General features: G+C 41.4%; 1 protein-coding gene across 1 annotated transcript; it reads right to left on the reverse strand.

The window, feature by feature from the left end:
- Positions 1–544: 544 nt before the first annotated feature.
- CDR2 (cerebellar degeneration related protein 2) lies at positions 545–24468 on the reverse strand. The gene is made up of 5 exons (XM_070566564.1): positions 24149–24468; positions 15417–15529; positions 4350–4498; positions 3930–4094; positions 545–2469 (listed from the first exon to the last, which is right to left on the reverse strand). Exons 1-5 carry the CDS (start codon positions 24225–24227, stop codon positions 1605–1607), a joined length of 1371 nt encoding a protein of 456 aa, XP_070422665.1. The 5' UTR covers positions 24228–24468; the 3' UTR covers positions 545–1604.
- Between the last annotated feature and the right edge of the window lie 477 nt (positions 24469–24945).

Genomic DNA, 24945 nt, shown 5'->3' on the forward strand with positions numbered 1-24945 from the left:
TGCACAGAATATTTTGGATGAATATACAAGAAACCGGTAACTAGCTGATTTGGGGGAAGAGAGGGCTGGGAGGTCAGGGAAGAAAAGATGACTAACTTTACAAACTCTTTGCACTGTTGGAAAAAATGTTTTACCCATTTTTTAAAACTTAAATAATCCAAAAGCAAAACTAATTTAGATTCAATGCTCATTTTAATGTTTAAATATTATAAAGTTTCTTTCCTATGATTGAATGATCAAATGTTTTAAGAATCAACTAGTCAAATGCCCTTAATTCAGATCCAAGTCTGACATTTCTCAAATCGTGAAAATTATATACAGTATATAAATTTGAAAATGTTTTTCAATCATATAGTAATTTTAATGAACGTCTGTCAACAAGAGAATTTGTGCCATTACACGATCCTAAGGAACTGTTTAAAGGAAATGGGGAAAAAAAATCACTACCACGTCTTCCTAGAGAAATTTGTTGGAAGAAAAAAAAGTGGGCAGTTGTTTTTAACAGTAAAATGGCTTAAGCTTAAAATAACAAGCAATAGACCCATTTGTTCATTTTCATAGTTTTATTTGGTTTTTAGAAAAATATATACAATTACTATAACCTGGGTTTTCTTAAATAGTTTTAAATTAAAAGTATGCAAGTGAGAGGGTGAGTACATTTCCACAGTCAGAACGTCAATACTGTTTAACAAAGTAGCAGATCGGAGTTTCTGCAGCAAGTCAAATCCATTTACAGGAATGAAGAAACTGAGCAAGAGCAGCTTGTGGCTGGCAGGTTAGCCAGCTCCGACAACACAGTAAGAGTAAGGGGTTTGATCTTGCCCTTTTAGTTTGAATTTAAGAAAGGAATGAAAGATTTACATATTTGCCTGTCCTAATCACTATAGCTTTGCATAAAAACATTTGAATGTGGGGGTGGACACTAACAAGCTAAGCTGGTCAAACCAGAGTCTGCCCTTTCCATTTGGTATTCAATTAGATTTAGAGGTTTTAGGATTACCTGTCAGTCACAGTTCAACTGGTAGCAGATGTAACAAAACTCAAAGGCTTGGAGCATTTGTTAATGCCATTTATTTTGGATTAGACTCCTGCTTTCTCCTGAACATTCTTACTGAATTCACAGTATCCAACAGTGTTTGCAAAAGATATTTCAGTTTGGTAGCCATCTGACTGCTATGTAGTTTTGAGAAGTTAAGCAAGGAGGCAGCAACAATTGCCTTGACTTTGTTTCAACTCTGCCCTTTCCCCCCAATATACTATACACCATACATATACTATATACTATAGTAACTCCAGGCAGACTTCTCCAGGAGCATAGATCTTCCCTCCATTGGTTCTGGGGCTTTTCAAGAAACTGCAGCCTAATCAGCGCGCCAGCCCGCGGCCAGTTTGTCATGGGATTTCCTGAGAAGCTTAAACAGAACTGGATTATAGAACTGACATCAGTAGCCACCTTCTTTCCTCGATGTACACATTTGCTAAATAAGCAAAGTAATGAGGCAAACATCATGAGCAACGTTAGGCTTTGGGTTTACAAACACTTGTCTGAGTGGAGAGAGATGTGATAGGAAACAGGCATTTTAGCAGAAGAGCTGGAGGTTCACTTAGGAATGGGAGGAGAGAGATCGGTACTTCGTTCTCTGTTCATCTATTTCCTGCTTAGTTTTCTTGATGCAACTAAAGATCTCCTTAAAAAGTGCTTTGTATTCTGGAGGTGTGGTGGTGGTGGGGGAGCCAATGGGCTCTGGGGTAAGAGAGGCCAGTTCCCAGCTTCTAGCACTGGGCTCAGGCTGGGCATTCACTCCAGCCGGGTCCTTGGCCAGGGCCCTGGATGTCTGCACGGCCTTGTGGGACAGGAAGTCCTCTTCCTGCTGGCATTTCTTCAGCAGCTCTTCATACTTCACCTTCAGGGCGCTGTACTGAGTGTCCACCTCATGCAGAAGGGAGATGCCCCTCTGCTTCACAGCCTTGGCCCTCCGGATGCAGGTCTCCTCGTGGCCCTTCACGATGTCACCTCCTGCCAAGCTGCTTAGCACTGTCTCACTGCTGCTACGCTTAAGAGGCTTTCTCTGTGCTTCTGGCACAGTTAGGAACATCTCCTCTAGCAGGCTCTGGCTGGGCTCTTTGAAAGGGACAAACAGAGAGTCTGGCACCAGCTTCTCAACCCCATTCACAAAAGGATGCTCCGACTGCAACATCTGCCGCATCTCTGCCACCTCAGCCTCCAATTCCAGCGCCCGAGCTCGGTAGGCATCCGTGGCCCCCAGCTGCTGTTCCAGTTCACTGTTTTCCTTTAGCACAAGCCCATATTCTTCCTCCATAGTCACCCGCTTCTGCCGCTCCAGGCTCAGCTGGGCCTGCAACATTGTCACTGTTTTTTTCAAATGCTCGTTTTCTTCTTCATCAGGGCTTTGCTGACTTTGCAAGGAAGTGATCTTCTCAGCAAACACATGATCATACACAAAGTGTCTAGAGGAAAAATGACGAAAGAATATATTACACAGGTCAATTGAGAATGGAAAACGGGGAGTGATGTTTTTTTCAACCCAGTATTTTTGGGGAGCTGTGATAGTGACCTATTTTTTGTCTATTCCACATTAGAGTGGTGGCTAAAATAAAATTGTGTGAGGCTGGAAAATAAACACATGTAAGAAAACATGACTAATTTTTTTTAAACATTGAAAGTACTATAAAACATCCATTCCCAAAGACCGGTAGTACGACCGATACCTCTCAAGGAAATCAGGATGGCCCAGTGCTTCTCAGCCTTGGCTGCAGATGAGAATTACCTGGGTAGTCTTCAAAAATATCGATGCCTGGGTCCCCCTCCCATAGATTCTGACCTAGTTGGTCTGTCACTTAGACTTGGGGTTTTTTAAATGCTCTCCATGTGATTCCTAATATGCAGCCGAGATTGAGAACCATTGCTGCACTGACTTTAAACCAGGAATGCACATCAGAATCACCTGGGCAGCTTTTTCCCCACACCTAAAGATTCTGCTTGAGGCCTCTGGGAGTCATTGGTATTGCAGTTTGAAAAACGCCACAAGTAATCTGATGAACTGTCAAGGCTGAGAACCACCAAACCTGAGTAATCCAGGTAACTTACAAGTGTATTTATTTACGTGATTGTTCATGTGCCTCTCCACGAGACTGAAAGCTTCAAGAGGGCAGAACTGTGTGTATTTCGCTTACCACTCCTCATTTCTGGCATAGCACCTGCCGTGCAACAGGTGCTCAATAAACAGTTCTTCAATAAAAATTCAATCTCATAGCTCTAAATTGTAAAGGCATTTCTGTAGGCAGAAAAAACTGTTTGCCTGGATTTTTGTTTCACTGAAATTTCAGTTTTTTCTTCACTCTAATGTGAAATACAACCCCAAAATCTATAGTTTATCAGAAGTACTGCATCTTATTTTTAAGTAAGATTTAATGCATTAAAACCCTGAAATAAATGCTCCCAAGACTTTCAAAAATGAGTTTTCATAGAATTATGAATACCCAAGAACCCTGTAATTTTTATGTTTACATTAAGTGGTTTTGCTCAAACCACTGGCAGTTTAATAACCATGTGGTGTTTCTTAAAAGGGTACTGTTTTTTTTGAGGAAGATTAGCCCTGAGCTAACATCTGCTGCCAATCTTCCTCTTTTTGCTGAGGAAGACTGGCCCTGAGCTAACATCCATGCCCATCTTCCTCTACTTTATATGTGAGACGCCTGTCACAGCATGGCTTGCCAAATGGTGCCATGTCCGCACCTGGGATCTGAACCGGCAAACCCTGGGCCGCCGAAGCAGAACATGTGCACTTAACTGCTATGCCACTGGGCCAGCCCCTTAAAAGGATACTTTTAATCTCTTGGAATCCAGAGTGTGTCAACGACATGAGACGCTCCCCTGCTTGTAAATGCATGGAAAGGCAGGCTCTTACTGGCGGAGGTCATACAGCTCTTTCAGACACAAGAAGCTGGGTGCCGATTTCTCCTGGTCACATTTTCCCTGGTTCCTTCTCCCTTGGCCAGATGACTTCAACTCCTCCACCTGGCTCTGGAGGTGATCAATGTTGGTTTGGAGGCATTCGATCGTTTCAGTCAGACTGTGAGGAACAGAGAGAAGCCAATTGCTGCTTGTCATATTAAATTAAGGGCATAAGCAGTGAGGAGAGATTAGTTGCCAGACACACAAATGGTTTTTGTAATTGGAAAGGCCTTCCATTTAACCTCTATTCTCCATAAAGAATCAAATTAAACTTTACCCCATACTGACCCAACCCACGACAGCCATGTTCTTTTCTAGCTTATACCAAATGACTTTCCACTAGAGCTTCCTCAACGGAGTCCGGAAAATTTACCTCAGAATCTTTTGCTGTGAGGCCTTGCTGTCAGCAACTAGCTTTTGATTTGTTTCTTCCAGTTCCCTTGCTGTGACATCCAATTGCTCGTAAACCTTTGCATGCTGTTCATTCATCTGCCGTAGAAGCTCCACCTGCTTGGTCAGATACTGTAAGAGAAGACGACAGTGACCAGGCTGCACATTAAACAGATGCGATACCTGCAGTATTCCCACACCAGTTCTCTCATCGTCCAACACCAACTGAGTTCCTACAATTCGATTCAATTCTGACACTAACTACCTGGAATTGGTGACCCCACAGGTCATAATAGCTCAGTCCCACAAAACTGTCCCTACGTCAGATGCCAGTTGCAAGTCCCAGGGACCATCTGTACTACCAACCACTGGCTATAAATTTGGGGGTTCCCACGATCTTTCAGGTTCAATAATTCACTGGAACAACTCAAAGAACTCAGAAAAGTGCTTTACTTACATTTACTGCTTTATTCTAAAGCACACAACTCAGGAACAGCCAAAAGGAAGCAAGACATAGGGCCAGGTGTGGGGGTAGAGAGCGGTGTGGAGCTTCTATGCCCTTTCCAGACACACCATCCTCCGAGCACATCAATATATTTGTTCACCAACTTGGAAATTCCCTTAGCCTCGTTTCAGAGTTTCATTGAAGCTTCACTGCATAGGCACGATTGATTAAATCACTGGCTATTGGTGAGTGAACTCAACCTCCAGCCCAGAGGTTAGGAGATTGGGTTGATAGTTCTAACCCACTAATCAAGTGGTTGGTTCCCTCTGGAAACCTGTCCCCTCCTATCACTCAGGAGATTCCAAGGGTTTTAGGAGCTCTGAGCCAGGCTGGGGACAAAGATCAAATATATAATTTTTATTACACCACAATACCACAGGTTTTTTTTTTTTTTTTTTTTTATGGAAATAACTTAGAATCCCAGTTAAACTACTTGTCTTAATAGGAAATGAGTCCAGACCATCCTTTATATGCTTAGTTCCCCTAATGCTTAGCAACATCCTGCGTATTATGAGTCTGGTCTACTCTTACAAATCACATAACACACATAAAATTAATACTCTACAGAAAAATCTAAAGTGAGATATGATACTCCCACAAGAGAAAAAGCATGGAATACATAATCCATGTTTAAGCAAAAATATCACGTTTTACAGAAATAAGAAAAGCTAAAGTGGAGGACTTTAAACAATTTTCATTTGGAAAAAAAAGCATTTTTTTCTCTGAGTGAGCCATTCTGGACAAGAAATATGGAAAATAAGACTGATTTAACCAGAAAGACATATTTTAGCTTAATATGATTCAAAGATTCCTATTATTTTTAATTCTGTGAGAATGTTATCATCATAATCCTCCTTATTCGTGAGAAATTTGCCAGATTATTTACTTTGGTACTGCTAAGACTGCTTTCTAAAGCCAAGAATACAGGGGAATTATCACAATCTTAAAGCCTCAGTGTTAAAGTTATCTTGCTTCCCTCCCCTACTCAACTCCACTCAAGATGCTGACACACAGTACATATTCCAAATGAAACACTCATATTTCTCTGGGGCACAACTAGAAAGAGGAAAAAAGGTAGGTCTGAAGCATTATTGATGATCAAATGGTAACAGACCAAAGACATGACTTTAAAAATACTTTTTTGAGGCTTTTTATACAAACTTACAAGTATTTGCAAAGCTAACAGCCTTCTTTCAAAGAACAGGCTACGTAATTTTTAGTGGGCTCTTTAAACGGCAGTGTGGCAGAGTTGAAAAAAGCATGTATGGCCTTTTATCAAATCTAGTTACATAACTTGGTAGCAATGTGTTGAGAAACACTTAACTCTCATAACTCCAACTTTCTCATCTGAAACTCTTGGGGCCAAAAGTGTTTTGGAAAATTCTTTAAATTTTAGAAAGACAACATGGCACACAACACTTTATAATATCCCCGGTGGGGTCTGGGCAGCACTCTGTAATCAAGCATTGATATTTGTGAATCAAAAAGTATGAATAAAGATTATAAACAGCCTCACATGAGTTCAGGTCAGGATTTGCTGCCAAATGAATTTGTTGCAAACTTAAGAAAAAAATCTTGTTCTACAGAGCCTTTTGGGTCGGGAATTGAAAATAAGGCATTGAGGATCTCTTAGCACCCATCTTGTAGGATTGAAATATTATGTGAGATAAGTGACACACAGCATGACCCTGTAAAACCTGTGTTTATTCTTCACTCCCTCATCCCCCACAGCTTCTCCTAGGACCCTGCCCTTAATCCTGCCCTCTGGCTAGCCATGTCATAGTAGGTTCCTGTCACTGAGGAAAATGTGTTCAATGTCTTAGGAATATTGGAGTGGAAAGAAGGTTTAGAATATGGGAATATATATACAATAGTACAGAAATTCTGCAAGCTACTTTATGTCAAGTATAAAGTCTCAAGTATTCTTTGGGACTGATTCACAACCACCTTAAAAAAGGCTAATGTATAGACCAGACACTAATTATTAATTTACAACAGGATCTGTCCCTACCCAGCGATTGGAATAGTCACGTCCTCTGTAGGACACATCTGCCCCATAAATGCTAGGTGAGAGGCCAGCTCCCACGGGAGTCTTTTGGTGGGCACAGGATCAGAGAAAAGAGGAAGCCTGATGGGAGGGAGAGGCATAGTAGCTAAGAGCTTGGGCTCTGGGGTCAGAATTTGGTTTGAAGTCCTGTTTTGTCATTTCTAACTGGGTGACCTCCGGCAAGTAACAATTTTTTCTAGGGTGAGATTGCCTCATCACCTTTCAAGGTTGCTGAGAGATTAACATATGTGAAAGGTTCAGCATGGCATGTGGCATATGGTAAAACTGCTCAACAAGAGACAGCTATTGTCATCTTTATCTATGGTTATGGTTTTCAAACTTCACACGTGCTAAGATTTATCTGGGGGATTTATTAAAGTACAGGAACCTGGGCGCCTTTCCCCTAAAGTTCTGAGTCAGTAAGACTAGGGTAGAGCTAAGATTCTGCATTTTTAGAAAACACTCCAGGTGATATTATTACAAGTGGTCCATGGATCACACTTACGAGAGAAATGTTGATCCTGGTCATGGAATATCCTGGAAATCTCCCCTCCCTTAACCCAATGTCTCTTTCTCTTGGGTCTAGAAGACATAAGTACTCACTTGGATCAACAATGATCCTTAAGCTTAATGTTCACCATTTCCCTTCTTAGGACTTCGTCGAGTTGCAGTTGTTCAATAAGATTAAGTTAGATTTTAACTGTATCACAGTAGCATTCTTTACCATGTTATACTTCAACAAATTCTTACACTCATACTTCCCTGAAATTACATACTAGTTACCTGAACTTTGAGTGCTGCTTCCTAAATTCTCAGTCCACTCAAATACTGACTCTACAGACGGCTAATCCTATCTACATTTTAAAAACTTTTTATTATGGATAATGTCAAACATAAATGCAGAAAAAAATGGTTTAATGAACCCCCATCTATCCATCATCCAGTTTTAACAATTATCAACATACAGTTAATCTTGTTTCATCTCTACTCTTCTACTCTCATCTCCAATCATTTTAAAGCAAATCCAAGACATGTTAATTCAAGTATACATATTTATATTTCTAAATGATAAGACTTTTCACTTTAACTACAATTCCAATCATACCTAAAAAAAAAAAAAACCCCAATAATTCCTTAATATCAGCTATTATGTTTCAGTGTTAATATTTTCCCAACTGTCTCTTTAAATGGTTTTTCCAGCTTTATCTGTTAGCCATTGATTCTTCCTTATTTCACACTCAGGAGGTGGGTAACTTTACATTAAAATTGTGGAGTTGCCTCAGCCTAAGGCAAGCTCCCTCTCCCTTTAGGTCCTTTCCCCTACTCTCCCCTCTCCCAGAGGACGCACTTCTCCTGGCTGGCTCTATCTAATCCAGCAGTGCTTAACCTGGGGTCCACGGACAGAATTGAAAGTCTGCAACATTGGATGGGGGAAAGTTGTAGCTCCATTTTCACTAACTTCTAATTGAAATTTAGCATTTCCTTCAATTATGAATGGAGGCAAAAAACCACCAGTAGTATGAGGGGTACCTAGCACTTCCTCACCAATAGAAATCACAGACATTTTCCTATGACATGATAATGGGTGCAGAAATGTTGATTTATTGGTTATACTCATCACTATTTGAAATTGCAGTTTTTAGATTGCCATTAGATCTTGATATTTAATGTATTAATAAAGAAACACATATTACTATATCACAAACTCATTTTTTGCAATATTTTCATAGGCATCTCAATATAACAGGTTCCCTTTGTAATTCTATGTATTTGATGTATTTTAAGAGGATCATCATAGACCTCACTAAATAGCCAAAGGGACTGACAGCACAAAAATGGTTAAGAACTCTGATTATCCTTTAGGCCTCCATTCAAACAGACCGTCTTCAGAAGCCTTTCTAGACCCCCTGTCTAAAGCAGCACCTCTCCCAAGGCACCCTATCAATTTCCCTTGAAACACTTAACACAATAATAAACAACCCAATTACTTACTTGTTAATGTTGTATTCTAACCCGCCCTGAAGAAGGGAAGCCCCTTATACATCTAGTCCATTTAGTACAATTCCTGACACACAGTAGGCACTAAAAAATGTAGGCTAAATGGCAATTTCTAGACCTCTATTCACAACAGCTATCATGTGCTATATCACAACTCAGCTGAAATGTTGAGAGACCTAATTGAAAGGTTTTGAGAAGGGCTTTGCTTAAAGCCCTCTTGGGAAAAGGCCCTATTAGCCACTACTTCTCTCCTCTCTTCCTCCATTTATAGATTATTTCTCTGCACCTATTCCAGCTATTCTGTGGGCCCCAAGCTGTTGCCCCTTTATAAAGATATGTTCAATTAGAGTTGCGGCCAACACAAAGGGAACGAGTCAATATGCAAATAAATACAAAGAGGCTATTAAAAAACTACAGTGAGTCTCCCTCGTTTGATATATAAAAACTGTGACAAAAACACAATGAAACCATTCAGGAGGAATTTGTGATATTTTGGTTTTAGAGGACTTGGCTTTAAGGACAATCTAAATGGCAGGGAGCTTGTTTTCACATGGTAGGAGTTTAATCTTATTAAAGCAAAACTAATCAGAAAAGCCCTTCACTTCTCCACAATCTGTGAGAGGTCACCTAACAAAGGAGTCTGATTAAACTGGTCAGCAACTTAAAAGAAAAATTATTAGATCTTTTAGCAAGTACTGATATAAGGCCTGAGAATCAGAACTCCATGTAGTCAGACACCGCTTTAAGGCTTCACGTCTAAAACTTCAAATTAGTATTTATCAATTTTTTTCTGAATCTAGAAGAAAATGAGTTAGCTTATTTTCTACCCTGCATTTAAAGGTACAGATATACTTCTAATGCTCTGGTGTTCTCAGTTCAGAATGTTTGATACACAGCCTCAAATGAATCTGACAGGACTGCCACCAACCTGAAATTCAAGTGCCAAAAAGAACTCGAGTACAAAACTATCTGCCATATTAAACAGGGGGAAAGAGGACATTTAAGCAAAACAGCGAGGGGAGGAGAAGACGGGGGTAGCAAAAATAAAGGGAAAAATGTCAACTTATAGGCGAGAGTATCAAAGTTTAAGTTCCGTGGGTTATCTCACACGTGTCTTGGAATTTGCACAGAATGTCACCTCAGCTGTGAGTACAAGGTTCAGGTTATACACAAAAGCTATAAACAGGCCACCTTTACAACTGAGGCAAACCTTTGAAAAAGAAAGGTCAGTAGGATTAGACTAACATGTGGCAATTGTAGAACCCTGACCTGGAATGCAGGAAAAGACAGACACAACCCAAACTAAAAACACATAAGGAATGGAATGGAAATTTGGCTTTTATGCAGTGTTGAGATTATCTTTATATTAAGAATTATAGCCCAAATCCTCTTAATTTAGGATCAAAATGACCTTCCCCAATACTGAAGAAATATTTCCTATTACCTTTGAAAAATCTCTGTCCTCTGATTACTATATTTCCCCTGTAAGAAATTTAGTGGGAAAAAGAAATAAAAGCATGAATATGAAAAAAAAAAACCATCTATAATCTCACTATTAAAAGCTTGGCTTGTTTTTAAGATTTGTTTTCCAGTAATTGAAAAGGATTTATTTTTTTAAGAATTAAGATTCTTTCATTACTAAAATTCTTAAAAGATGGATAAACTGTGCAACAAATTATACTGGCCAAAATATATGCATTTACATAATCGCATCCCCTCAGAACAACCCTGTACCAAGGTAGTGCAAGCATTCTTATCACCATCACAGAGCGGAGCAAACAGGATCTGAGAGGTAATTCACACGCCTAAGTCTCTAGCTATTTGCTGTAGAATTGAAGGCTTAAACCTGAGTCTTCTAACACTGAGGCCAGAGCTCCTTTCACTTCCTTTAAAAATCTCCAGAGGTGGAAACCCACAGTTTAGTAATATTGGAAGCACTTTGTAAACTGTTTATTTGTCCTCTGTTAAGATACTGATTTCAACATTTATCGATTACCTACTCTGTGTGAAAGACCATGAATAAACACAGCAACAGCTTCAACACTGCAACGGGAAGTCGGGGTGAGGGGGAAGAATAAAACAAATCAAGAAATATGCATAATATACAGTAGAATATTGGTAAATGTAGTAAAGGAAGCACAAAATGCTTTAAAATTTCCAAGGAAGACATGAGTTCTTGAAAGAAGGGACACCTTGAAGGCCAGCTGACTTTGAGTGGTAGGGACAACTTCTGTGGGGATAATGCAGGTTTCCACGCAGAGAAGCAAAAAAAACACCAGGCTGTGGGCTGCTTACACGATTGTAGGAAACTTTAAGAGAATCCGATTGTGTCTGATAGTGTCAGATCTCATTACTCTCCAAAGCTTCTCTCCTCCCCCTCATCCCAGACAGAAAAACTTGCTCTGAAATCTTGAAAAATTAGATGCTCAGATTAATACTGAATAAAAGTCACACAGGCTGTAAGCATCTCTGAAGCCCATCACTACTTTCAATAGTTTATTTAATCTTTTTTTACATTAAAAATGATGCTTAACAAAATACTGATCAATTTTTGTGAGGATTGTTTGAAACCTACTAACAGTCTTTGAAAGCATGCTTGTAGTTCTACTTACAAAATACCTTTTGACAGTTTCCAAGTTGTCTATTTCCATAATGAGTCACGGTTTGGGGATTATAATTGTCCTAGTATTTTCACCAGTTCTGCACTATTCTTCATCCACTCTGAGTAGTTTGTTCCAAGACTATTTTTCTGGACTGTCTCATTTAAAATTTCTCTGGGTTGGTGGGATAAGAGACTTTTGGTTTTCAAATATGTATTTTTATAAATTAAAAAAATGACCATGTATTACTTTTCTCATTAGGAGAACTCCCAATAAACATTCTGAAAAGTTGGTTTAAAACTTGTACAAGTGATTGCATTCATGTAAAGTTCAAAAACAGGCTAAACTAATCTAGGTGTTAGAATGCTGGTTAGTCGGGTGACTGGAAGAGCTGATAACGTTCTCATTTCTTATCTGGGTGTTGGTTGCATGGGTATGTTTACTTTATGAAAATTCATTGAACTATATACTTAGGATTCATGCTTTTTTCTGTATGTACATTATATTTCAATAAAAAGTTTACTTAAAAGAAAAAAATTGACATAAGGTTTGAATTAAGGAAAGAGCCCTTATAAAGTTTAGGGGCTCCTGAAGGTTGCATTGATAAGAGGTACATAATGCAAGGATCATCTTTTAGCAGGGAATTAAGCTCTTTGGCTGCCTGGTTACTTTTACAAGAGCATCAGGCCTTCTTTGTTTTAGACTATTAGTGAGAGACCACGGAAGTCTATGTTGTGATCGGTAAGCGTGCCCAGAAACAGATCTGAACCAAGCAGGCAGTAAGGCTGTTACGCGGTAGTCTTCTGGCAGGTAAATAAGCTTAGCCAGCATGTCCATTTCATCTCCCCATTTCATCCCACCCCTACTGACTTTCATGAAGCAATTTATAAAAAGAAATAAAGAAGAAAGGCAACTGTTATGGCAGAGAAGACATCTAAGACAGTGTTATTCTGAGCCAAAAAACAGCTTTAGATAAAGAGTAAAATGTTGAATGCTACAATGCTTGGATCTATGAACCAGTGGACCACATGCACTATTATAGAGACAAGAGATTCAAGAAAATATTTTGGCAAGTACTCCAGTCTAAATTTATTTGAAATACTTATACACACATTTAATTTTATATTTATTTAATCATTAAGGTCTGAACTGGATACTTCATTTCCATTATGTTTTACAACATCTTATGGAAGACACTAGATGGTGGAGTGTTCTTTGCAGATTTGGAGAATTTCAAAGATCTTTGGAGTTTTTCAGAATGTCAATGATCTGTCTTAACTGTTTAATCATCCTCAATACCACAGAAAACAAAGGTAGAAAGACAAGTAACTTAGATCATAAAGCAATTGTGTTTATAACCTCCTACATTAACAAATAGGCATCATTCTCTTAATTGTACAAATTTGGACTTTTTTTCATCTATACTTGGGAGATATGCTAAAATAAGTATCAATTATAGCATTGTTATAGTGATTTATAGCTGCTTTCATAGGAAACATCAATACAATGTGTTAAGACTATGTTTCTACCCAAATACAAATAAATATGGATGACAGTCTTCATGGATATACCCCAAGACCACTCTACGAAATCTTCCAATGAGTTGAGAAACAAAATCTATGAAACAAAGCAGGAATGAGTTCCTTGACCACAAATGACATTTGGCTAGTTTAATAATTTAAAAATGCCTGGTTCTTCTACATTTTTAGGTTTCCGGCAAACTCTACAAGTAATTACAGTAGTCCCCCCTTATCCTCAGGAGATACGTCTTTTTTCCCTATACAATCATGTGTCACTTAATAACAGGGATATGTCCTGAAAAATGCATGGTTAGACAATTCTGTCATTGTGCGAACATCATAGAGAACCTAGATGGTTCTCTACACACCTAGGCTATATGGTACTAATCTTATGGGACCACCAACATATATGTGGTCTGTTGTTGACTGAAATGTCGTTATGCAGCACACAGCTGTACATACATGATAAAGTTTAATTTATAAATTAGGCAAAGTAGGAGATTAACAACAATAACAATAAAATAGAGCAATTACAACAATATACTATAATAAAAGTTACCATAGATCTTAGCAACCTCAGCATATGATATTTTTTTCTTTCCTTATTAAGTTGAGAGCTTTCACCTTTTCACTTAGAGAAAGCACTTCACAGCTTCTCTTTGGCATATCTGAATTGCCACCATCGCTACTCTTATGCTTTGGGGCCGTTATTAAGTAAAATAAGGTTACTTGAACACAAGCACTGCCATACTGCGACAGTCATCTGATAATAGAGATGGCTACTAAGTGACTGACAGGTGGGTAGTATATACAGTGTGGCTATGCTGGACAAAGGGATGATTCACGTCCTAGGTGGGACAGAGTTGGACAGTGTGCGATTTCATCACACTACTCAGAATGGCATGCAGTTTAAAACTTATGAATTGCTTTTTTCTAGAATATCCCATTTAATATTTTCAGACTGCAGTTGACCGCAGGTAACTGAAACTGTAGAAAGCAAAACTGTGGATAAGGGGACTACTGTAAACTCAATTTCTGGTATGGCATGTTCTATGCTCTTTTGCTCTAGAATGTGCTAAAAATGGTAGCTGGTGACCTCAATATCATTACAAGATATGCCGTCCCAGAACTATAAAAGGATATTTCAGTCGTATCATTGGCTATATTCCTAAACTGCGACAAAGGGGAAGATCTATGGTGTGTTCTTCAATCATGGCTACATGTAAAGTTAAGAATACTGAAATTATAAATTTGCCTTGGTTTTGACGATATATTTATGTTCAAAAATTGAAATCTGTATAATTTTGATTGCTTTGAAGTCAAGGACTACGTAATTCTACTTCTTTGAATTTCTAGCACCAGGTTTAGTATATAATCAGAGCTCAATAAGTTCTGATCATGATGAATTGCTTCACTTTTCTAAGGTCTTTTACATTTTTCTACACATAGACACAAGAGTCCTGATTGTAGTGTACCAATTTGAGGGGAAAGAATTGTAGTTTAAGTGTAAAGCTTTTTTTTTTGAGGTGGGGGAGTTTGCGGTATGGAGAAAACATTCTAATGGGACAATTGTCTGGTTAATAGCCATAATTACCATCTTTATAGCCACGTGGCCTACATATAACTGGGCTACTTAAATGGGATCATTTACAAGATAGCACCTTCCATTTTAAAGCCCTATTCCAGCATCTTTCATTTTAGTTTGTTAGCCAAGGGAAAAAGTAGTGTTTTAATTTTAAAACTACTAAAAATGTAAATAAATCAAGATCAGTGCAGAGAGAAAGAAACATCTATGATTAATTGTTTGAATGACACAAGGAATTTGAAAACATTATGAAATTCAATAATGTGATTTTTAAATTTTTTATCTAAACCCCAGTTTAGGATGGTGTTTGGTGTGGGGGAGATGCAACCAGGGAGAGGGTAGACAGGGACATTCAACAGTGTAGGTAGTTTTCCTTTTTAAGCTGGGTGGTGGGTACGCAGGTGTTTATACTGTATTATTCTTTTATACCTCTTTGCATATCTTAAATATTGCATAATTCACTTTTTTAAAAGAAAAAAGTGAAAAACTGAGCGTAATATTCACAGCTTTATTTTGCTTCACATACTGGCAAATACTGGACCATTTACTTCTAGTAACTTCACCAAGGGCGAAGGGAGAAGTCTTTTTCATCACTCAGCCTTCCATGCTGGGAAAGACTGAAGAAGGTAGAAATCAACCTCTCCACCCTCTCCAATGGTTCCTATTCTCAAAAAAGTTTGTGTTAGAAATTAAATGTTGCTTTCAATTGCAAGTGCCATTTTATCAAAATATGATTGGTACAACAGCAGCAACACGCAACACCTCCAAGTGTCACTCTCCCGCCGAGGACATTACCTCAATTTCCTGTAACTGCTCCTGATTGGTTGTGTACATCTGCTGAAGAGAATCTTCCAGCTCTGTGTTCCGATCCAGCAATGTCTTCCCAAGCTCAGCAGCAAGTTGGAGATCTAGCAAAACAAGTGAATCTTACAATAATGCAAACAATCTCACTTCAACACTTTATATAATTCAGTCTTTAAAAGAGGAATGAACCAAGACCCAAGCCAACATATAAAGCTTAAGTCAGATCCCAACGGAGGGTGGAATGGCATGGCCGGAAACCTGAGTTCTACTTAAAATTCAGTTGAACTGAGGTCCTCTACAGGTAACATCCTCTCTGACCTGTCCTAACACGTCAGACTTGAAGAATACTGATCTTCTTTATGCAGGTGTATTAATTAGTTCAGGAATGATTATTTAGCATTGTAACTTCTAAGATCATAATTATTTGCTAATGGACTGGACTTATTCAGATCCTGATTATCTACTTTTTTGGATGGACCCCAGAGCCAAGATACAGACAAATCTTTCAATAGTCTCTAAAGTTCCATGAAATCCAGCCACTGTGAATGCAGCTATCAAAGCAAAGTTTGTTGTTACAGGTCCTGGTGCCTCCCGAGGGTGCTAAAAATTATTCAGTCAAGAAAAGGAAAAATACATCAGTAATAATGATGTGGATTAAGGCTGCCCCAGCCAGAGAAGCCCAAGGTGACCTGGCCTACATGCCAAACTATATGACCCAGTGGACTTTTTTTATGGTGTGAATTAGGGCTGCCCCAGGGAGAGAAGCCCAGGGCATCCTCACCTAGATACCGATCTATATGGCCAGATTCGTATCTAAAGTTATATGACCGCACAATAACCAGACCCCATCTGCACTGAAATCATTTAATGACTTTTTACATCATCTTTTCTTTTCTCCAGTAAAAATAAGTCACGTACCCATGCCTTATAAAATTAGCCCTAACCCTCAACTTGGGGCAGCAGCAGGAGCTCTGACTGCCTGTGGGTCTTGTCCCCACACACCAGCTCTGCCTGCCCATGGGTCCTGTCCCCATGCCAGCGGGGGCAGCAGCAGGAGCTCTGACTGCCTGTGGGTCTTGTCCCCACACACCAGCTCTGCCTGCCCATGGGTCCTGTCCCCATGCCAGCGGGGGCAGCAGCAGGAGCTCTGACTGCCTGTGGGTCTTGTCCCCACACACCAGCTCTGCCTGCCCATGGGTCCTGTCCCCATGCCAGCGGGGGCAGCAGCTGGAGCTCTGACCGCCCGTGGGTCCTGTCCTCACGCACCAGCTCTGCCTGCCCATGGGTCCTGTCCCCATGCCAGCGGGGGCAGCAGCAGCTGCTCTGCCTATTCATGGACCCTGTCCCCATGCCAGTGGGGGCAGCAGAAGCGGCGGCAGCAGAAGCTCTTACTGCCCATGGGTCCTGTCCCCATGCTATTCCACACTATTCTCTAAATAAAAGAGCACTACTGCCAGATCTTGAGAGTCTAAGAAATCTTTCTTTTGACTCCTCGGCTCACCGACCCCACATCAATAAGAACGTTGCCCCAGGTCTCATTTTTCCTTCTTCTCTTCAAGTCCTTCTCCAAGATGAGCAAATCAGACAAGCAAAGCAGCAATACAGTTTCTGAGGCAATTATGTGTCATAGTGTAAGCTTTCATTTAGCAAAGAGCCTTATTTCCATTTTAAACCTCTTTTTTCAACTCTTTCTTCTCACGCATATGTGCACATAAGATCGGATTTGTTTGTATTATACACAATCCCAGAAATAAAAATTTGATGACACAGAAAAGGACACTGGTTCTAACATAGGTAACTGAAATACTTATCTGTACAGTAAACTTCATGGAGAGGTTCTTCAACATAGTGGGAAATGCACTGAACTGGTAGGAAGGTCTGAGATCCAGTTCTGACTACCATTTACCAGGTTAATACTTTCAATATGGTGACTTTGGGGCTGGCCCCGTGGCCGAGTGGTTGGGTTCTTGCACTCTGATGCAGTGGCCCAGGGTTTCGCTGGTTCGGATCCTGGGCGCGGACATGGCACTGCTCATCGGGCCATGCTGAGGCAGCGTCCCACATGCCGCAACTAGAGGGACCCACAGCTAGAGTACGCAACTGTGTGCTGGGGGGGCTTGGGGAGAAGAAGGAAAAATAAAAAAAATAATAAAATCTTAAAAAAAAAATATGGTGACTTTAAAGGCCCCTACACTATTACAGACAAGAATTCTATTCTTGTCTAGAGGTGACCGGCCTGTCAATAGATGATTGTGAAAAGTAAACGAAATAATACACAAAAACTTTACAAACTAAGCTGCAATACACGGGAAAAGTATTGTTAGTATTCACTGATTCACAAATGAATGTTTTTATTGCTGGGCACTATGTTAAGCTTTGGCCACAGAATGGTGAATAAAATGAATGACGTTCCTGCTTTCCTGACACTCCCAGGTTAATGCGAGAAGCCAGACAGCAAACAAATAAACTTGCAAACCGTGAAACACTATTCACTCACACACACATGCATACATTCAATAATAGCAGACACCAATCTAAGCACCAGGGATCTAAGAATGAACTCAACTAACACATTCCCTGCTCTCATGGAGCTTATATTCTACTGGGAGAAACAGCATGATAAAACACATAATAGATAGTTCTAAGAGTCAAAGAGAAAAAATAAAGCAAGGAAGGGGGACAGGAAGAGTGTGGATATGGGAGGTGGAAATTTAAGAACATATGACAAGGGTGACATGAGAATCAAGATGTGAAGGAACTGAATAAGTGACCCATGTAGATCTATCTAGGGCACGAGCATTCCAGGCAGAGGCAAAACAAGTGCAAAGACCAGGAGGAACATGACTAGAGCTAAAGGAGGCCACTGAGGCTGGAGCAAAGTAAGAGTGTGTGAGGGATGCGGGGAGTGGGGTGGAGTACGACAAGCAGGGTTCCAAGGTTGGCCAGCTTGTGTAGGGCCTAACAAAGGAGATGAAGATTTTGGCTTTTACTCTGAGTGAAATGGAACCCAATGAAGACTTCTGACAGGATCATTCTGGCTGCTGTGGAAACAGATTGAAAGGGACAAAGCTAGAAGCAGGGTGACAGGATACTGTAATGGTCTGGGTAAGAGATGATGGTGGCCTGGACTAGAGTGGCAGAGATGGAGAGAAGGGGTAGGATTCTGGATATGCTTTGAAAGTTAGAGCTAAAAGGATTTGTTAACCAACTGGATGTGGAGTGTAAAAAAAAAGACAAAAAACCCCTGGATTTGGTGATAATGAAGAAAGGATCTACTTTAGGAAGAGAGGTCACAAGGCCAGTCTCTCTGAGGAGACATTTTAGCTAAACCTTGAAGGATGAGGATCTTGCCATGTAAAAGCCAGGCAGAGGCCCTGAGACAGGAAATAATTTGGCATACTCCACACCCCAACAAAAAGCCAGCGTGACAGAAGCATGGGGGGGGGGGGGTGGGGAGTGCTTTGAGATAAAGTTGGAGAAGTAGGCAGGGACCAGATCACATAAGATTTTATAGGCCATGGTAAGGAAAGTTTGAATTTTATTCTAAATATGATGGAAAGTCATTTCACTTAATGTTATAAAAAATATTTATTATGAAAACAAATTTCTTTATTACGTATGATTTTTAAACTTAATTTTTAGAGGTTGACAAGCAAGATTTAATGTTCATTCACTACTACCGATATTAAAACTTAACCTAGGATAAGTGGTAACAGAAAAGCAACAACTTTTGTTACATCCTAATGTCCATTCGAGTGCATAATTAGCATTCTCCTTGCTTAGTTCTCCCTCATTAGGAAAAAACAAAGCAGCAAAATCTAGCATACACCACAGCAGCTCACTTTAAAACATTTTATACCCCATTTTAAACAAACAGTATAATGTTGATGGATGAGTGTTACAATATATTCTCATGATGTAAATATTAACAATGTCTACTAAAGTACTTAAGACTTCAGATAATAAGCCAACAGGTTCTAACTCTTACTCTCACTAGATTCACTACTTTATCATCCACATCTTCCCAGTTTTAAGTCTAATGACAGGGATATACACTTCTTTGTTTAAGGGAGAGAGTACAAATTTCCCTAGGCGAGGTACTTAAGTTTTTCACTTGTTTTCACAGATGGTAATGAGAAACGAGAGTTGAGCTTTCTGGGTTTGTACTGCCTGCTCTGCCAGTGAAAACACATACAACCCCAGGCAAGTTAATATCTTGCTTTCACTAAGTGAAAAAAGAATTATGTATGGCTGAAGATGTTCCAGATATAATTATTTTGTACACGCAGGGTGTGTAATGTGTATACACAGCCCCACACAGAAGCCAAGCCACCACACTGTATTAAAGACAAAGCATATATACATTACCTAGACATGACTTAAGCCTCTCCTGGCCTGTTGTAAACTGGTGAGTAATTCCTCTTTGGGAAGGACCAGAGATTCACCAAAGATATTCTCAACTAGCAATCAAAACCTGAGCTGAAACCTTTTCCAGAATGAAGACTAACTTCAAACCATCATCAACTACTTTCATTCAGTTGTGAAACTACCTATGTCACTTAATACTCAGCCAGGAGCAGCTTTTCTGCTGCTGCAGAAAGAGATGCCAAGTATAGCACTCCTCTAGTAAAAAGTAAACAGAAAAGAATTTGAGACTCGTCCTTATCTCCCGAAGTCTCAGTCTCCTAAATATTTCATAGGATGTTTAGGATAGAATTCTGGTAAGACAGGTCTCAACTACAAGAAAGTGCCTGTGAAGTCACACGGTATAAAAGGATATTACTTCATCTGGTAAAGGGTCTTTTTTTGGTCTTTAAAAAAAGTTTGTTTCCTGTTGTGTAGCGTCTGCCTTCCATAACCAAAAGGAGCCAAAAGCTGGCAGTAAGCCCAAAAAAGTTTTCTAAATAATTAGCAGGGGGGAATGGGAGAGTATTCAATGTCCCTTACTGTTATACTTTTAATTAAGGCACAGAAGAAAAGGAAACAATATCGTTTTGAAGCCTTATGTACCCGTTCTATTTTCCAATAAGGATTTTCATTAAGACATTGTCTCTTCTAAATCCTGTTGAACTGGCCTAAGCTGCTACTAAAAATACCACAGATTTACTGTAGGCTTGAGAATTGCAACCTATCAATACTTCCACAAGTTTAATATTCTATCACTAATCAGTCTTTGCAAGTGGTAATAATCTATTTTAACAGCGTAAACAGTTAGCTTTAAACAGACACTCCACTCAGCCCTATGCTGAAAATTAGCTCTAGTAGTTGGAGAGATTTTTTTAAAAGAATCTTTTTTCCAGAATTCTGAAACCTTTAAATCCCACTGCTATTAGTTTTTCTTATTTTACTGCAGTTTTTCCAAAAAAACATGAGGAGAACATATTCCCAGGTTAGCTGTAGTCGGCAGCAGTAATTCAGTAAGACTAAGGCTGAAAGCTTTTCCTATTACAAAAGTCAAATGCGTCATTCGGTGATGCTTCTGTGTACCTCCTGTTGCCAACGTTACTATAATTGGGAAAGCAAAAAGCCTGAACATAAACACCAAGAAAAATGACAATGTCAGTTTTAACGACCCTCTAAGCAGTGATGCAGCAAATTAGTTGCACACAAGGAAAATGTACTCATCTTGAAAAGAAGCAGAAATCCTAGGATTCCTCTAAACTAAGATTTCATTTGCTGATCTACAGTGGAGAAACCCGAATCCTTATTCTAAGCTTGCACAGCTCTCTAAACAACAATTATAATAGCAGCTCGTCTAAAAGAAAACCCAGTCTCTGAAGTCTTTCCACCTTGTTCTCAGGGGCACATTTCAAAGCGAGCACCATTATTACCTGCACAGAAGGCTCCTGCTGTCCCAGAAAAGATCTTACTCAGAGATCACTGTCAGCATTCTTACTGTGCCAACTCAGCCCTCTGACAAAAGACAGTCTCTTCATCAAAGTGTTTTGTGAAAGCAATGGGTTCTCTCCTTCTGCCTGCACACAGCTTTACACGTTTCTAACAAGGTATGAATGGTAGACCAGAGCTTCTGAGGGTAGAATTTTTCAGCAATTTTAAAAAAAGAATGTGCCAGCAAGCTTTGATACAAAGATTCAATCTACTTAAATAATACTTCTATTGCAAAAGGAAAAGATTTGTACTTCTGTGACTTTGAGAACAGATCTGAAAAAGTTGTTTTAGCAGCTCTCTCAAACAGGGCTTGCTCAGTAAATTAATAGTGAGGATGTAAAAAATGAGCAGATGGATATCTGCACTTGATAAAATCCCACTACATTTGCTTATCAATCTGTTTCACAGGACAATTCCGACACTTTACTCAGTAGAAAATATCTACTGAGGGCCTACCACATATGCCAGGCGCTGTAGTGGGCACATACCAGGAGGCAGCATCTCCAGGCTTCTCTAGTCAACAGATGCCCAGACTGTCAACTCCATGAGGAGGACCCTGACTATCCTAGCTTGTGGATAGGCACTTGTGGCCCCAGTGCCTACATGAAGACCTGGCATAGAGCAGATAATAAATTTTTGAGAAATTAACAAAAATTTAAATCCATTAGAAGTTTAGGAGTTCTTTAATATATATTTTAACAAAATTGGGACAAAGATATCCTTTTATTCACACTGCAGCCTTCATTCTACAGGCCATATTCGTAAGTAATGATTGTTAGAATTTCACATCTCTTCTTACCCCACGCACTTGGTTATGACAGACAGGGTTATGTCAAAGTCCATCGTGATAATGGATGTAAAAGTCCTTTGAAAAGCATACAACAAATTCCAAATGCAAATTAACATTAAGGAGGTTGAGACCTGTGCTCTTTAAGGTTTCATTAAACTTGAACACCTAATGACTTCGTTTTGATCAGAGATTAATGAGTTCCACATGAAACCCCACCGCCTTGCATTTGCTTCTCAGTAGATTGAAGTATTACAAATGGTTGTTTCTAACAATCTCCCACAGGGGGAAAGTGTAGTGTGGACAAAGGCACCTGATGGAAGAGAGCCATGAAACCAGTAAGCCTGTGTGAGTGCCTCGGTTCAGTTCAACAAATACTAAAATTGGGCTTCTATTATGTGTCAAGTATTTCGCTGGATTCAAAACAAGGAGCCTGTAGGGATCTAGGCTTCTTAAACGCAGGAAAGAAAAATATTTAGCTTTGCTTCTGCAAACTGTTTAATTTATTATAGGGAAATGTTGCAACTGCACAGTGGTTGCTCCATTAACCCTGGAGAAAGCATCAAACTAGGCCATCAATCCTTACAGGGAATTCTGAAAACGGGTTTGTTAAAAAGTAAGACAAATCTTTCTTGCGGACTTAGAGAACACGATGGCAAATTCTGTGCCACAGCCACGAAATAGCTTAGACTATAAAAGCGTAACGGTGAATAACTTTGATGTCGGTTACCGTCCACAGCATACTGATTTAAAAAATCATCTTCCCCCAAAAGAGGTACTTGTTTTATTTTCCTTTTCTGAGTATGAGTCATTTAAGCCTACATTCTTTTTCCGCCCCCAAGTTCAATGGTTAGCCTGAACAAACATCATGGTCATTTAATATTCAACTAAATGAGATGCTAATTTTCAGTGCAAGTTTGGAGGTGGAAAAATTGATTGACACAGAATCGCAGAAACAGAAGATGCCTGAAGAAATTCCTGAGGAGTATTCAGCGTTCAGGATGGTGCTTAAGGAAGTTGGCGCTGGAGTCTGAAGTGGAATCCTAGCTCCCTGATAACAGTATCTACTTCTACCTCCCGAGTTGTTGGGAGGATTAAGTGAGCACCTGTTGTAAGGGCCAGTCGGTGTCTGGCACATAAAAAGTGTTCCCCGGACTGCAAGTTCCTGCTATTAATACGCAAAAAAAAAAAAAAAAAAAAAAGAGGGCTGCTCTAAGGTTTTTCTCTAGAGACAGCGTCAACAAGAAATCCAAGGCAGGCCAAGAGCCAAACGCTTGTTTTTAACTCAAAAGCTCCAGCGCGAACTGAAGGAGTGGTCGGGGTAGAAGGGCCCCGGAGTCATTTTATTCGGCATCTGAACTATGCCTAAGCAATTCTCTAACACTCAACGGAAGAACCTGTAAACCGGGTGGTAAAAGAACAGATAGCGTTTGGGCACTCCTCATTCTGAGGGTGTGACTCCAAAAATACCGGCTCCCACGCTTAACTCGAGCGAAGTCACTTAGCCGTTTTAGCCCCCGCTTTCCCCGTCTGGAAAATGGGGATGCTAAAAGTCACTCTCTCACCAACAGAGCCGTTGTGCGGACGGCATGTGTGCAAACGGCTAGGCACAAGCCACATGGCCCCGCTACACCTGCCCCCTGCAACCGCTCCCGCCCGGCCCGGGCTGCGATGACTCCCAGCGGCGGAGAGGCCGCAGCCCGAGCCGGCTCCGGGTCCCCCCTGCCTCCGAGGAACGCTCTAAGGATTAGATCAGCGACGCCGGGGAAAGCGCTTCAAACAGTGCCTGGTGCATAGTTAGCGCTCGGCGCGCAGTGGTGCTGATGAGGATCACCGAGCACAAGCCCGCCCCGGCCCCGCACAGATGATTCTCCCCGGCGCGATGGGCAGGCACAGCCCATCCCAACGCCAGGTGAGCGCCAGCCTCTCCCCGCACCTGGCACCTGGCAGCCTCCAGCAAAAGCAACTTTTTAACAGTTTCGCGCCCAGGAGGAGCCTCCTCCGCCAGGCCGCCCGCGCGTCGTCTGCGGGGCGACTGCGCCCTCACCTTGCTGGAGGTCCTGGTGGTCGTACCACGGCTCGTCCTCCTTCATCTCAAACTCCTCGACCAGGTTTTCCGCCAGCATCTCGGCCGGCTCTTCCGGGGACAGCGGTCCCCGCCGCCGCCGCCGCCGCCGTCCCGCCTCAGCCGCTGCCCCGGGCGCTCCGCCTGCCCCTCCGCCCTCAGCCAGAGCCGCCCTCGGGTGGGACGCGCCGCCGCCCGGGCTCCGTCCCGCCGCCTTGACCAGAGCCACCCGCCGCGGACCCGCTTCCCGACTCGCCTCGCGCCGCCCACCCGCCCCAATGGCGCGAGCGCCCCGGCTGGCGCCCGGACCGGCTCCTCACGTCGCAGCCGGGCCCAACGTGGCACTTTGGCAGGACCCTCCCCGGCCGGGGCTGCGATTCAAACCCCCGGCGGCGCCTCGACCAATGGAGAGCGGGCTGCCGGCCGAGCGGCAGCGATGTCGTCCAATCGCGTCTCAATGCAGGCCGCGGGTTCGCCCGGTCTCGGGGACAAGCAGCCAATGGCGGATCCGGAAGAAACAAAGGAGGCGGGGAACGGCGAAGGGGTGCGGCCGAAGGCCCCGCCCTCTCCTGCGTTGGGTCGTTTCTGGGGGTGCGCTGCGAACGCTGGGTCTTGGAGGTGGTGGCCTCCGCGGCGCTTGTGGTGGGTGTCGGGCGGCCGGCCAGTGGACAGGTTGCGCGAGCGTGAGGGGCGGGAGCCCGGCCTCGGAGCAGTGGGATGTTGTCGTGGGGCGTCCTTCGTGCGGGCGCGGGGCGCGAAGGGTGCCGGGAGCGCGAGGT

The sequence above is a fragment of the Equus przewalskii genome, chromosome 12 (genome assembly GCF_037783145.1).
Source record: "Equus przewalskii isolate Varuska chromosome 12, EquPr2, whole genome shotgun sequence".
Lineage (NCBI taxonomy): Eukaryota > Metazoa > Chordata > Mammalia > Perissodactyla > Equidae > Equus > Equus przewalskii.

Bases quoted from the DNA above. Each gene is read 5' to 3' on its own strand.
- CDR2 (XM_070566564.1), bottom strand. From the start codon at position 24,227: ATGCTGGCGGAAAACCTGGTCGAGGAGTTTGAGATGAAGGAGGACGAG. The intron at 4,095-4,349 runs GTAAATTTTCCG...TGTTCCTCACAG, and splicing joins TCACAGCAAAAGATTCTGAG to TCTGACTGAAACGATCGAAT. The intron at 2,470-3,929 runs GTAAGAGCCTGC...TTTTTCCTCTAG, and splicing joins GAGCTGTATGACCTCCGCCA to ACACTTTGTGTATGATCATG.